Here is a 16,874-nt window from a genome sequence, read left to right on the forward strand (position 1 = left end):
AGAATGGTTGATCATGAAGAGTGTTGAGTTGATCAAGTGAACAAATGCCGTCCTCTACTCTGGTGAAAATATTCAGGTTATTTGGATTTGATTTTGACATTACTTCAAAAAAGTTAGTAGTCGAATCATAATTCACGAAATAATCGTATTGCGGTAATATTATGCATCTCTTTTAATTTGTAGCAATCATATTTTATCACTTATTTATATACGTTTATTAAATTTTTATTGATGATATTAATAATACAATTTATATGGTAAATTTGTCTTGTTATGTCTGCGGACGACTGTCTACGCAGATTAATGAAGTGGAAATTGTTTTTGTGGGAGTTCTTCAGATTTATCTCTTTTTATGTGATGAGAATTAATGTAATAAATCTTTTTTTACGAAAATGTTCAGTGTGTCATTAAGAAGCTTATTCGTCCTAGGAACCCTCCTTAACGAGCTCACTTTGAATATGCGGAATCGGTTTACGTGTATAAAACTTGTTACAGTCCTAAAACGTTTAGTCGACATATGAATATGTAATGGGCAAATGAGTTTAATATGATCAGAACACTTTCTAATGAGAATCTTATCTTGGTCTTCAATAAGCTGAAGAACTGTTGAGATCCAGGAAATATTAAACAATGATGTTGTTTTATTTATGAGAATCCTCAGAATTAAAGGAAAATATGATCACACGATATCTTAGTCATCAACACACATCACACTAAATATATACCTTTTATATTTATTGTATAGTCGAAGAAACAGTATTAAAACATGAAAATTAGAAGGAAAGGCTGAAAATTTATGTATGAGAAAGTTTACATCAGTATTTGTTTGGAGTGAACTGATGTAGTAGTCATTATGATAGGTTTGAAAATACTATGAAAAACATGAAACATCAGAATATTTTGACATCGTCTTAAATGAAAGCCACTATTTATGCTAATACGCAACACGGATGAAGTCAAACAAATAATTTCGTGAGAATTCAATTTAAACACAGGAATATAAATGCAGATACAGTTTGTAGTTAGTCGTTATACATCGTTAACATATAGAATTAGGATATATTAGCTTCGAGAGAAAATTCTCGGAGTTCTGGTGAGAAGCCGTGACCAGTGGAGCTAATCCTTGTCAGGTAGAAACAGGTGTCTACCTCATTGCAATGGAAGATGGTCGCGTAATTTCATGGATTGGTTGAGGTTAGACATTAAGACCATTGGATGCCGGCTCAGTGGTCTAGTTGGTTAAGCGCCTGACGCGAGACTAGTAGGTCCTGGGTTCGAGTCTCTCGAGGTGAGAGATCGTAGCTGCGCACGACTGAGGAGTCCCATACTAGGACAAAAAGGCGGTCCAGTGCTTTCAGACTTTTCATGGTGATCTAGCTTCAAATGACTCGTGACTTCAATCAAAAACTTACCAATCTCCACAACACCTAAACTGATATAGTAAAGTAGTCTAATCGCATCTTAACGAAGTGACCTGACACTGTTGTGAATAACAAATACCCATCTAATTATTCGGTGCATGCCACTTATCATTTTGTAAGGTTTTTTAACTAAAATTCTCTTACATGTCACCAACTCACTCCCCTTCGTTATCCATGATATCAGAGAAATCATTCAATATATTTAGTATTGGGTAGTTTGTGGTAAATAAGATTGACGATTTTGTATTAAACATCAGTGAGCGATGAAGTAAACTCGGAATGTTTTTACTACTGTATACAAGTTGATTTCATTCAGAATTAGACCAACAAATTATTTCTACTACATTTGGAACTTTTTCATCATGGCCTTTTAATTTACTCTTTCATGACTATTGTGGATACTCAGTAATGATCAATAATAAATTATGATCCATTTATCTATGAATATAATAACCAATGATGGCAACCCAATGATCGCTGCAATCACTGTTCAGATTGAATGAATTACTTTCCAAATTTACTAAGCCTCACACTCTGTTACATATAAAATAATAAAATATACATAATTTTCAGTGTTGTGGATTGATTGAGGTTAAGCACAGACACCGTCGGATGCCGGCAGAGAGTTTAAAATGCTAACAGTCAAATGCAGTGCACGCGATTCGAATAATGTGGGGCTCCTACAGTTAGATGTACGTACATCCCAGTGTTATTATTCATTCCTTTGTGTAAAGACAGTTCCGTACACTTCAAATAATATGACTATTATATCATTTCAATAAGTTCTAACCAACTTTCAATGGTTTAGAATTTAAATAAGCAATAAATACCAGAGGTTGATATTTTAGAACAAGCTAGTTATCTGAAGTCTGGAGAATCAGTGCGAACGGTGCATTTCAAAGCACTTATTTAACCAGATTTCTTCATCTATAATGCAATTTACCTACCAGTAATCCGATCGGTGTCTCCACTACACTCGAATGTAAACTCTTAAAGAAATAAGAAGAAATTATTGGTATTAGAGGGCAAAGCAGTTCTAGCATTTCCTGCTTTTGTGTAGCAAACATAAGGTGTATTTATTACACTGCATGTCAACACTAACAATGTTTCCGGATATATTTGAGTTGTTACCAATTCATTGATCATCCAGTAACTACCAGTATTCCCTCAGTGTGGAAACACACAACAATCGATTCTATGTACTGAGAAGTGTGGGAATGGCATACAATACAGTGAATAGGAATATTTCATGTTCGACTGACAGAAGGAAGAAAATTCCTTATCATCAATTCAGACTGATAACCTACTACTATTATTATTATTATCATTATTAATATTATTATTATTACTATTATTATCAGTGTCACTCTACTCGCCAGTCACACTCCTCGTTCACTATGTAAATTCATTTTGAATGTTATAGGATAAGTGGGAAAAATTCAACATCTAGTCCTTATCACGTTCAACGCTAATGAATACCACATACTGAGTGCTTGAGAATATTTCAGAACACATAGAACAGTGTGTTTAGACACATTACTCTCGATTAAAGCCACAAGTGTCTGACTGTCCGATAGTTTCGACAGACACGAGTGATTAGTCTGTCCACAGATAGCACTCACTGACAAAAATTATACAAGATGTTTGGAAATCACATTTCAAAACTAAGTTTAAATGTTCGCTACTAGACTATCAGGCAACAAACTGGAATATATTGAAATTGGAGTTGTCTGCAAAATATACCAGGATTGAATGACCGATTGGTGCATACTACAGAAGTTTGGATGATTATGCACTATTCATTTCGTTCATCGGACTATCATTACTTCTAACAATCAAACAGAATCATATTTAAATACGAAAACTCAAGTGTAAGATTTGTAGAACTTGATCATCATGGAACAATGTTACATTTATTAATAGAAAACTAGAAATAACACATCGATTGTCCCTTCATCATACATTCTAAAGCAGTGAAGCAATCAGGTCCAGTATGATTCCACCCTGATCAGCTTGCGGCTTCTCAACTTTGGTCGCTACTACTGATCCGTTTGTCGACGACGTCTTCCTACCCTGTCCTAATCGTCTCCCTAAATGAAAACAAAAATAATAATTTACGGATTCACAAAATACAATAATAAAATATTTTGATGAGCACGATTCATGAAACCAAAATACTGGTTACATGAGAGAAAATGATACAATCAAAATATAATAACGATTCTTCGACAAATTGAGTTGTGTGAATCATACCTGGTTTCTGCAGCTTTCCACTTGGTTTGGAAATTTTCTTTGATGCTACACTTTTTGGTGTAGTGGCATCATCTAGAAGGAACGAATTAGTGTAAATTCACACATCGTGATCCACCTTTTGTGTCAGCCTCGATCTCGTTTAGTATCGTGTATAAACACATGCAAATGAAGAGTACCTATATTTCGCAAATAGTGTTATGCATTCAATCACTTCTCACCTTGATTGCGTTCATTGCCGGTGTACAATTATGACGACTGTTCAAAGTAATATGTGTGTATTTATATACATGAGTGCAGTGAAGTGAGAACAGGAACGAATGAATTGGAGCAGATTGGCACGTGTCCATCGATTTGTTGGCAATAAACTGTCAGCTGTCACACAATATTACGGTCATGTGTTCCAATCGATTTCTACTGTGGTCGAAATAAGGAACTGTAGCTTCCGTAGTAGGTGTCAAAGTGGATAAGTTAGTGGATTGGAAATTTCAGATACGGATTGATATTGATATTCTGTATTGTGCTTTGTCTATAAACGTGTCACTGATATTCAATAGCAAAATACATCATTCGAGTCACGTTTGATATTTGTAGTGAGTGTTCATGTGGTGAGTATGAGTCCGCGTTGCAAAGTCACTGCGTCGTTAGTCGGATGACGAGAATGTCATCCATCTGTGATAAGATGAGCCGCACATTTACATCCTAAATTAAATCAGATAATTTGTCACACGCCGTTATAATGCTAGTTCACAATTTACCGATGTTGCTTCTCACGACTTATCATTCACCCGTTAATGTTTTCTCAAAGTCACAATTTCGTGAAACGTCCTCTATTATCACTTTTCAATTCAGAAACTTGTATTCATATGAAAATCCCGACTTCAGTGTAGAATGTCAATATTTTCTCTATCTATGAAAGTGATGTGTGTTGAAATGTTGACAAAAATATCTCTACTGAATGTGATTTTGTTAACAGTCAGCCTCATTTATGGAAACGATCTGTTTCACTTACATCGATTTTCCATTCATTATTATTCACATAATGATGAATTGAAATATAGATAGTGAAGACTGAATGGTGAATTCTGAATTTGTATTGATGTGTTGTTATCATATGCGAGCACACTGCACTCCCTCAAATTCAATTGAGTGAACTGGAATTATTCGAGACTATTTTGACACACTGAATCGTACCTCAATCTGATGCAATAATAACATAAATTGAGAGAGACCAATTTCATGGTGTGATGACTTGAATGATGTATTTCCCTAGTGAATATCAGTGACACGATAATAGTCAAAACACAAAACATAATATTAATGTTATTCAGTATTTGACAAATTATCTGATCAAGAATTATCGTGGACAGTCAGGATTCAGTGAGAACTATGTTTGAATTTGAGTTGAGACACACATAGTTTGAAATTGAATACAACAGTTAGTGAACACAACGGTTGAACCACATGAAAACAACAACAATTGCAAGAAGTGAAAAATTGTGCTTTCCAATACCAATAGTTTGTTCTCATCTTGTTCACAGTTTACATACAAGCGTAGTGCAGACGGCGATTGGATTACTGAAGAGTGAATTGTATCATAGAAGAAGAAATCTGACTAAGTCTGTACTTTGAAAGGCATCAGCTGCATTGATTTCCTAGACTTCAGTTATCTTGCTTAATTTAGGATGTCAATGTGTGACTTATTTTATCAGAGATGGATGACATTCTCGTCATCCGACTAACGATTCAGTAACTTTGCAACGTAGATTTATAATCACCTCAATTTATTAGAGATTTCATTACTATATTTTGGTTGTATCGTTTTCTCGTGTGTAATGAGTGTTTTGGTTTCATGAATCGTTTTCATCAAAATAGGTTACCATTGCATTTTGTGAATTCGTAGATTATTATTTTCGTCTTCATTTATGAAGATCATTAGCAATGGTTATGAATAAGTCGTCGACAAACCAACCAGTAGAAGCGATCGAAATTGAGAAAGCGAAATCTGATCAGAGTGGGATCATACTGGACCTGATCGGTGCACTGCTTCAGATGTATGATGCAGGGTCAATTTACGTGTAATTTGCTTTATTCGAATAATGAATGCATCGTCTTTCCATGAATTTGGTCTTCTTATTCAGAGGTTTTGATATTGAATATAGCTGAAATTTTTTAAAGATGTTTCCTTAGATTATTTTGACGAATCGGTTCAAATTTCCCTTAAATGTATTTGTTTCTTTCTGTCATATTGTGTCAAGATGTTTTGGTCTACTATGTGTTTTGATCTTTTGGTCATTGATATTCTCTGCATATTTGCCTCTATTACTTCTTATGAATGTCCCTACATCTTAAACTGTTTAAAATAATCTCTCTTATTTAGCTACACTAAACACTTGTCTGTTAGCAGGTAATCAAATATTATACAGTATCATGCAATTGATATAGCTTTCAGAGTTAAGTGTTTCGCCTATAAATCGTTTCAAATATTTCGGTTAGCCATCTGCTGAATCTGTGAACTTAAATAACCAAAATAGACCTTAATTTTGTAACTATATATATGTATTGGGAATTGACTTTTTAAATGATAAGTATTTGTATCAAATAGAAAAGTAACTCATTATCTTTTGTACATGTAATCCATCGTACGGAATATTCAAATCATGTTAAATTTATTATATTGGCAAATCAAACATGTACAATAATATACACCATGATACACTACTTTCCATATCTTAACTATTGAAATCATTGAGATTTATATAATTTCAACAGTTGAGATCATGAGTCAGTTGAAGCTAGACCACCATGGAAAACCTGGAAGTACAGTACGGCGGTTTCGTCCAATTGTGGGACTCCTCAGTAGTACTCACCTACGACCCCGCCTCGTGGGATTCGAACTCAGGAACTATCAGTAGGTCGCCGGACGCTTAACCAACTAGACCACTTAGCTGGCCATCATCCCACGGTGTTTATGTCGAACATCAACTAATTCACGAAATTGAACGACACATTCACTATTGTCATCAGTGAGTTACTACCACACAACTAACTTGGCTGAATTCCATTGGTCACTGCTTCTCACTAGACGCACACTGGGTGTGCACTGCTGAGGAGTCCCACAATGGGACGAAACGACCGTCCAGTTCTTACAGGTTTTCCATGGTGGTCTAGCTTCAATTGACTCATGATCTCACCTGTTGAAATTACTAAAATCTTCACAAAAGCTCTTCTAATATTTATATTATTACTTACATTTAGACATCATATTTATTTATCAGTTACTATTCAACCTTATTTTTATATTATTATTATGTTACTTTTTAATATTAATGTAGTTGCACATTGCTAATGTGAAACCACCACCACCCTCCACCCCCCGAAAAAAAGGGAAAAGAAATCAATTTCTATTATTCTACTCCTCAATTATTATTTCCTCCTTATTCAATGTCATGAAAGTTTATTAATTTCGCATTAACTTATCACATTTTAGTACATTCAATCATTTTTTGTTGTTACATGTTTACATTGATTATAATGATTATTAAAACTATTAATTGCTACTAGTACTACTACTAATAATAATATTAGTAATAATAATTTCATTTCATTACTATGCAAAGAGAAAAAAATTTTAAAAAATAATAATTCCCATTCCCTAACTTCAATCAATTAATTGATAAAATTAGAAAAAAATATTTTTTCCTTCAAATATCCGTTTCATCTTAATTATTTAAAGGAGAAAAATTTTTTTATTATTTTTTTGTTTTTTTTCGTTTTTTTCTTTTTTCTTGTTTTTTTCTTCAAATAACAAATATAAAAATGTATTTCATATTGTACATCATAAATACTACAATTAAAGTGCATAATGATAATTCATTTTTACATCGAAAATGATTATTTATTTATATTAAGTGCATAATTACCAATATATATGTGACTATTATCTATTATTGTAATGAATGTATCCTCTTTCAAGTGTATTTATTTGTTACAATCATGGTATGCTTTCTCTCTATTCAGTAAAGTACAATACAATACAATAAAGAATGAATTGGCTTCATGTATATTTCTTTATTGTTTTATTCTATTCATCAATCTATTGTAAAAAAGATTATAATACTTATGAAACTGATGAAGAAGAAGATAATAAACGATTTAATTATTTAGATAAATCATTAAAAGAAGATATGATGAGTGAAGATGGTTCATATTATGGTTCAAATGATAATGAAGGACAACAATCAGAGAATAATGGACAAGGATCTGATAATACAGAAAATAATTATAATACAAAGTATGAAGATGGAAATGAAGAAACAGAAAATAATTCAGGTAATTCTGATTCGAATGAATCGGAAAAATATTCTGATAATGAGAATTATGGTTCAACATATCAAAATGATTATGATTCCAATTCTAATGATGAGGATAATAATAATAATAATAATAATAATAATAATGATAATGGTGATGGTAATAATGGTAATAATAATAATAATGATGATTATACTAGTAGTAATAATAATGGTGATGATAATGATGAAAACAGTTATAATAGAAAGAAATATTTGAAAAACTTGTTGAAAAAGAGACAATACAAACAAAACGAGAAGAAATACTCTTCTGATGAATCAGATGACACTAGTTATAATGATGATTACAATAAACCAAATCGTGACAATCGTTACAATAATAATAATGGTGAGGGGAATTCGGATGACTACAATGAATATAAAAGTAAAACGAAAAAAGGACCACGAAAAAATAAATATAGGAGAGAATCAGATGAAACAGACGAAAATGATGCTAATAATGATGATTCATACAAAAAATATTCAACGAGTAATACACGGGATAAATATCCATCAAGGAAAAAAAAACCTAATGGTAAACGTAACGAATACTATAACAATGCTGATGGTTATAATGACGAGGATGAGGATGATGGTAAAAATAAAGAAAACAATGATAATTATAGGAAAAAATCTAAAAAACCAACTAGACGAAGGAAAAAATACACAACGAATAATGATGATAATGGTAATGAGGATAATGATAATGGGGAAAATGAATATCGAAGAAAATATAAGCCAGTCTATAGGCGGAAAAAAAGGAATTCAAAGAGAACTAACTATAGACGTAAAAACTACGAGTCAGATACCGAAGAGTATGTTCCACAGAAGAGAAGTCGTAAAACGAATTCTTATAAACGTAAATATGATAATGACAATGGAAAAGATGATGGTAATGATGATAATTATTATTAAGCAAATGACAGCAGACAGTAATAAATCAGATATCATAATAACATATTTAGTATTAAAAATGATCTTTTGATCAAAATGATAAGTAATTACTTCCAGTTTGTTTTTCTTGTTGTTGTTGTTGATAAGAGCAGCGTAGTAAAGACCTTTTACTCCAGGACATATTTAATTCAATATACTCTAAGCAAATTAATAAACTTATTATGTAACAATATTCATCAGCTGCTGTACACTTTTTAATTTTACCCAGTAATCATGTTATAAATTTGAGGTAGGAGAAAAGCAATAGACAACAATAATAATAATTACTCGTCTGTTTTGTTTCAATAGGACTTAATAGTTAATACTACCTCGTCTTCATTTGGTACTACTTAACAATACACATTGAGGTTAAGTAAATATCAGTATATATGTTGATAAGAAGTACTCTACTCATAATTTTCTAGGTTATTATACATGTATATATGAACTGTATTCAAGCTTCAATTGTTCTTGTGTACATAAATAAATGAGTTTCAGATTGTATTTGACTAGAAATATGAACTTCACTAATTATTTATTGATTGTTTCTATTAGTCATTCACTTACAGATATTTAAGATCTCTAATTAAAGGAAGAGTTAGGAAATTAGTTTGCGGTATTACGATTACAATAGTTATTCAGGCGAGACTCTAATTTATGGACGACTTTTGAACGAGTCTTAAGTGACCTTGAGAAATATTAGTCAATCAGCACACAGTCAGTATAGGGTAAAAATATATTATATAAAATCAAGGAAATAAAGTGGATACACTTCTTATACGTGGTTCAAAAACTTGTCAAGGTTATAAAGATGTTCAGAGATTCTGAAATCGTAATGCATGCAGAAGAGGAAGTCATCCATATGGCTACAGAATAGTCGGCCTCAGAAGCCATGATAAAGTCTTAAAAACTCTTTCAGCCTCGACCACATAGTTTCAATATTGTTTATGTGCACTCCGGTTGTGGAGTACACAAAATGCTACTTTTGGATAACGACACGATGCACATAACCAAGCCTATGTAGGAGTCTGTACTCTTTCCAATCATCCGTATATATTATAGTACCTGGCTGCAGCTAGTGTTCCTGGTGCTTTTATTATCCAGTTCACAATAATTTGCCTTAGTTAGGAATTATATATGGGGTTTTCATCACGAACTGACATCAGCTATAATGCCAGAAATTTATTTAGCCAAATGGATGAAAGGCTTTCGCGTTAAAATCAGAGATCTATTATCCTATACCTGATTAATTTGTCCACAAATTATAGTCTCGCCGTTTTATTTGTTATAGCCGCTCAATTATCACGTTTTGTACAAGATTCCTTGTGAACCGATCGTACGTTAGCCTTAAGCACTTAAGTTGGCGCCGTAACCTTGTAATCTCTAAAACGCTTCTGATTGACTCGTCCATAAACTAGAGTATCGCCGTTATTCAAACGTTAGAAATACTATAAAGGAGAATTTCACTGATTAAATTTGAATAGACTATTTGATAAGCACATACTTTTTGATAAAACAAAACAAAGAATAATGTGATAGATTTGGAAATGATTTGAAATGCCTGACATGTTGTTGAGAAATTAAAGAAAAAACAAAGGATTAGTGTAAACACAAAGATCTTCATGGGTTTTCTACATGGATGGTTATACAGTGTTTGTCTGCTTTTTTTCCAAAAATCTAATCTTAACGAGAACATGATCATGTTTAATATCCCATTTGAAATATTTACTGAATTAACTTAAATCATAATCATCATAAATATTATCTGCTAGTGGTTATTTATTCTCTAAAGAAGTGGCTTAAACTAAGTCACGAAACGTCGGAAAACTAATATTTCTTGTTATTAGGATAATACAAATATATTATTTATTTATCTGTTAGTGGGTTTTCCTTTAAATATTAAAGCAATCAGGACATAAGCAAAGATAGATAGTAGTTAGCAGTGGAATCCAGGACGCATGTTTCGTCCTATTTAAAACTCGTCAGCTGCATGTACCTGTAGGATATAATTCCATCCATCAACAACGATAAGAAGCTTAAAAACTACTAGTATGTTACTAGTATTTACAATTAAATTACTTAGTTTACCTATACATTATTCAAAAATCACTAAATCATGACTAAGAAATTGCATCAGAGTAGATTACATAAAAAGATTATTGTTTAGAGTGAATAAGGTCAAATTGTTAGTTGTCATTTCTAGTTAAATATAAATTTAATATCAGCCATCATATTTAGTCGGTCCATCAAAACGTTCTAAAAAATATATTGGAAAACTGTACTGTAATTTGCTGAAAATTCCTGGAATTCTGAATTTGAATTTAAACTGCGTTCCCAGTGATAGTGTAACAATGTTGAGAGTAGTGAATCAATTTCTCACTTCATGAAACTATCTATTTTTATTCTAGAATTCTTTAGTTGAAAGACTATTGATAATTATCCACAGAAAAACGTTTTTGTGGATATAGTCTTTTACTAATTGAGTTTATGAGTCAACTGAAACTAGACAACCATGAAAAACCTGGAAGCACTGGACGGCCGTTTTGTCCTAGTGTGGGACTACACAGCAGTGCGCATTCACGATGCCACCCCGCGGGGTTCGAACCCAGAACCTATCGGTCTTGCGCGTGAACGCTTGACCTCTAGACCAGTGAGCCGGTCAGCATCCAACGGTGTTAATGTCTAACTTCTACTAATCCGCGAAATTGAGCTACCATCCACCACTGTCTTCAGTGAGTTACTATCTCACAATAAATAAAGTATATCATGGATTACGATTACTAGTTTGCCTAAGGTTACTCGAATGTAACAGTCATAATTGCACTGTAAGAGATCGTGCGTATTCTGACGACATATATAAAAAACTGTCGAAACCATAATGCTAACCAGTCCTACTGGATCCACTTCTTCTATTGGTTGCTGAGCCTTTTATTTATATTTAGATTCCTGTGCTTTATGAATAAACAATGCAAAAGTAAAAACAAAACGAAAAACAGCTGTAAGTATTGACTGTTTATACTTATAAGCAAAGATGGTTAGTGGCTAGCAGTGGAATCCAGGATACACGTTCCGTCCTATTCAATACTCGTCAGTCGGATGTACCTGCATTTCAGAGCTGATGTTCACTATAGGACTCGAACCCAGTACCGTTCGCCTCAAACGCCATCGTGTTATCCACTTAGCTACTGAGTCCTGATAGCCACTTCCTTGTGCAATGGGGTGAAGTTTAATTCACTTGATATTGTTTTACTTAAATCTTCCCATTGATGTTTTACATAACTTTGTATAAATATAACATAAAAATCGACAATTATGTCACTATACATTTTGCACTTGTAATCCGTAATATCTTACAGAGTTCATTGATTAAATTTAATACAATAATAATATGAATACTTATTAAAAATAAAAATATCCTTTGTACACCCCCTAGATTTACAGTGTGTATTGTATATCATTGATTAAGAAAATTCCATCTATCAAAAAAAAGAGAAAAAGAAAAAAAAGAAAAGCAAACGACATACTAGATGGTGTATTAAGTAATATAGAACTTGCTCATTATGAATAACAGAAGATATAACTATCCACTTGTGGAGAGAACATTGCCTCGATATTGTCCTTATTCACAAGCATTCCAAGCAAAGATGGATAGTGGCTAGCAGTGGAATCATGGACGGACGTTTCGCCCAGTTGGGGCTCGTCAGATGGATGTATCTGCATTTGAGTTGATGTTATATATATGTTATAATCGGTCGTCCCAAGTGTTGTGCCGGAAAAACGCTGATCACTTATACTCGGAACGAGGGACCTCGGCAATTCCCACGATGTGAAAGTAAGAACACAAAGACTAGTATAAGTGAAGATTTATTAGCCCCAAAACATTATGACGACGACGAATCGAATCTAGTCTAAAATACACTGGTTTATATATTGATTGTACACCCATTTTGATTAATAATTAGGATTACATCACATACTCAGTTATAACAAATCACTTACTAAGCATAGTTCATGTCAAGTGAATGCAAGAATATCGTATATTATACAGAAGAAAATATCATACTAGAGAAACAATCAAATACTACACTGAATGATCCTCATGTTGAATCAAAACGGATGTAATATTGAATAAAACTCATAATGAGTAATTCAATCGAAAATTGACTTTTCTTTCCATCATATCAAGCCATAATTAATCTACTGGGTATAACTCGGGTCCTAACAATATATATGAGTATACTCTTTATTTCAATTAGTTAGAGGATTAAAATACAAGTTTGGATTTCATGTAGTATAATTCACGAATAAAGGGAAAAAAAAACTGTGAAACCTGAGGATAATATTTTGACTTCGTATTTGTATACAAAATTCAATGTAAATTACTGTATGCACTTGATTATAATGACCTGCATAAATCTAGAAGTATAAATATATAGTCGAATTTCGAGACAAACAGGTTTATACTTGACTTGTTATATGAATAATACAATTATATATTCCATATTTATTCGCTCACACAATAGTCTAGATGGTTAAAGCGTTTCCTAGTCTGTTTGAAAATAACAAATATTCACAAGGGCTGGTTATAAAAATCCAAATCATATGTTTATAACATTGTAGTTTAAAGACTTGCTGGACGCTGTTAGACAAGCACGTCTTACGTTTGACTTAGTATTAGGTCTTAGGTAACGGTTATAAAGGTTCTCAAAACTAGAAGCAGATAAATTCTTTATGATATTATGTTAATTGACTTATCAGTTTGTGAAAATCTGGAAAATTTACTGATTGAAATTCCAAGAAAGAAGTAACTACATACGGCATGAAAATATTTGTGCCCTAGTCAGTGATCATTAGATTACAGATTCATTTAGTATAGTTTGGGCTTTGTAATATTTTCAGTTGATATTAACCAGTTACTTAAATCACTTTTAAGTAGTTAACTTTAACTCTAGTTTAAGATAGAAAACAGTTTTACGTGGATGAATCGGAGTGAACTGTCAAAGGTTTACTATCTCTCATTGTGCACATACTACTGATATTAAAAATTTTTCTTAGGCAGATTTGATGTAACGAGATCTTAGTTAGAGATGTAGTAGATAATCCAAATTGTATCAACATGACTTTAAAAATCGAATTTTAATGATTGATGACACACGTTAGAGATCAGTGAATTTGATTGGAATACATATAAATGAGTCGATATGCCAGTTATAAACAAATAAATTTACCCTTAATTTAAGATTCGGAATATAAAATAAAGTTTCGACAAACCATCCTATGCTTGACAAAAGATGAGAAGGGTCCTATAAATAAGCAAAAGTGGTTCAATATAAAAATCATCACTTTAAACATACTAGCAATACTTAATTTTGTAAGTTTAAGCCCTCTATCAAAAGTAAAGAATCTTTTGCTTTGAATCACAAGTATGAACTATGTTTTGATTTGTAAAACACATATTGAGATATCAGAAGTGATTTAACCACCTTCTCGGAACTTGTACTGAAACTCTGAAGGCAAATACTACATATCAAGCAATTATTTTTTCATACTTTAATACATTGAGACACAAAGACGTAAATACAAAATAAGCCTATTCCGAAATCAATCTTGAATTTACTTGTAATCTAAGAATTACAATTTAGTATATGATTAGTTTCGGTTAATTTCACCTTATTCATTTTCTTGTCTGTACTCGTCATGTATAATATCTCGTGGTTTCCCTTCCTCAAGTATTAAATATCGCTTTCCTTTTTCAATGACTTCATTCACCTTGATGATTGTACAAAGCTAAGACGAGATCCTACACTGAAACGAATATATTTCTTCCATACCTAGTTTTGATATTTTACTTTTTATACTACTTAGTAATTATAAAGTAGCTTCATTCCATTACTACGCATTGAAAGTCGCACTGCTTGTCAATTGGCTGCTGTAGCTGTCTTCAGTTTGCTTACATAACTACATCTCATAGCTTCATACTCCCTTATAACTATAAATAAAACACGGCATTCTGGATTCAGAGAATGTTACTTATTAACGCTACGTGAGCACTTATGTGTAGTCCGCTCCTATGACGTCTTGACACTTTTAAATTTTCATCTACATATCATGTTAATGAATGTAAATCCATGTAAGATAGATCAAATGATTTCACGAATCTGTAGTTTTGTTTAGGGATGAGGAGTAATAATTTTTTATGCATTTAAACAAGTTTTTTCTGACGAATGGCCAGAAATTCATGCAAAACCGAATTCACAAGTAAACAATGAGTTCTTCTTTACTGAAGTTATAGTCGATAACAGTAAAGTGTCTTTGATATAACGGAGGTTTAATTCAATTTTTCGATAACCTCCTTCAGAAACCCATCTTTTAATTTTGCTGGAAATAAATAAGATAAGATAGAGCAATAGCGTGATCTTGTAGAGTCTAGTTTCATGTAAAGCCGACATGGGTTATTCTAGCTATAAGAAATTCTCTCTTGAGTTACACTTTGACCTTGTTAATTATTCGCTTATCAAACTTGACTGTTTTTATGTGAGTGCATGTGTGTGCATTGCTTATCCTACTCATCACATGTCTGTAGCTTATTTTTGTTTGACTATAAATATATATTCAAACGTGGTTAAATTGAGTTGACTCACAGGCCTTCTCCACCGTGCATCATTTCATTTCGGTTCTCTCGCTCCTCTTTGGTCTCTTCGCATTGTTTCTTTGATCGTCTGTCTGGATCAATAGTTGTGTGAAAGATACCTATTCGAGATGCATTCTTGTATTTGACCTGTTTAATTTCGTTGTTCACTAACACGATTAAAGTCGATAATTACTTACAAGGAAAGCTAGGATGTGTATTTCAAGATGTTGATAACAATCAGAAACAATCTAACTGAAGTCAGATATAGGGTCACTAAAATCTTAAATCTATATCACCAATTTCTTTATAGTTTATATTACTGAAGATAAACGAACATTCAATGCATATCATTAGGACCAGGAATTTCAACAGTGATTTGTTGTCCTGATTTTTTAATACTCTAGGTAAACTAAAAATTTACATCTAGAGATATTATATGTTACCACATTGAGTTCACATATCCTTCATTCAGTTGTTTGCAAACTTCTAATTTAAACTTGTGGTAATTCGATAATGATTACTTATTTTAATTCACATCATGAAATGAAACGTCGGAAATCAAATTTTTCTACTCTTTAAAATACTACCAACATATTATTATCATGACATTTGTCATTTATTTTTGGAGATTAATTTGTGGGGCCCGTAATGTTGTCGTCGTTTAGATCGAACAATGTTGTCGAAAGGGCTCTCCACTTTAGTGGCCCGAGATCTGACTAATTCGATCGTGTGAATGATTGTTATCGACTTAAATCGCGTTAGTCAATAACGAAATTAAATAAGTCAAATAACGAGAACAGACTTTTGAGTACATATATTTTGTATATGAAGCGAATGGAATAGAGAGAAGAGAAACGACGCGGAGTGGAGATGGCTAGTAAGCCAACTCCCATTTAACCAAGCGTTAATCAATAGTTATGGCTACACAAAGTAAGTTACAGACATGTGATGAGTAGTGGGATAAGAAGTGTACACACATCTACGCTCATATAAAAACAGTTAAGTGAATAAATAACAAGGTCAGAATGTGACTCAAGTAGAATGAATAGAATGGGCTTTCCGAAAGCTAGAATAAGGTATATGGGTTTAACATAATAAGTGACACTACAAATTTGTCTAACAAGGTGATTCGGAACGTTCATCGCTAGCAATCACTTGTATTAGATCCTCGGACAGGATCTGTTTTATTTTTCCTTTTTGTTTAAAGATTTTCTCTTTACAACTAGAATCCTATTAAGTCTTATTTAAACAGTGTACGATAAGTGAAATATGTTGGGTAGGCTTCCG

The 16,874-nt window shown here is 32.6% G+C and overlaps 1 protein-coding gene across 1 annotated transcript; it reads left to right on the top strand.

Moving 5' to 3' along the window:
* Positions 1-7,717: 7,717 nt before the first annotated feature.
* On the top strand, positions 7,718-9,243 carry MS3_00005714 (uncharacterized protein; the record flags this gene model as incomplete). The annotated part of the gene is made up of 1 exon (XM_035730242.2): positions 7,718-9,243. One exon carries the CDS (start codon positions 7,718-7,720, stop codon positions 8,936-8,938), a length of 1,221 nt encoding a protein of 406 aa, XP_035586733.2. The 3' UTR covers positions 8,939-9,243.
* Between the last annotated feature and the right edge of the window lie 7,631 nt (positions 9,244-16,874).

This window comes from Schistosoma haematobium, chromosome 3 (assembly GCF_000699445.3).
Source record: "Schistosoma haematobium chromosome 3, whole genome shotgun sequence".
Lineage (NCBI taxonomy): Eukaryota > Metazoa > Platyhelminthes > Trematoda > Strigeidida > Schistosomatidae > Schistosoma > Schistosoma haematobium.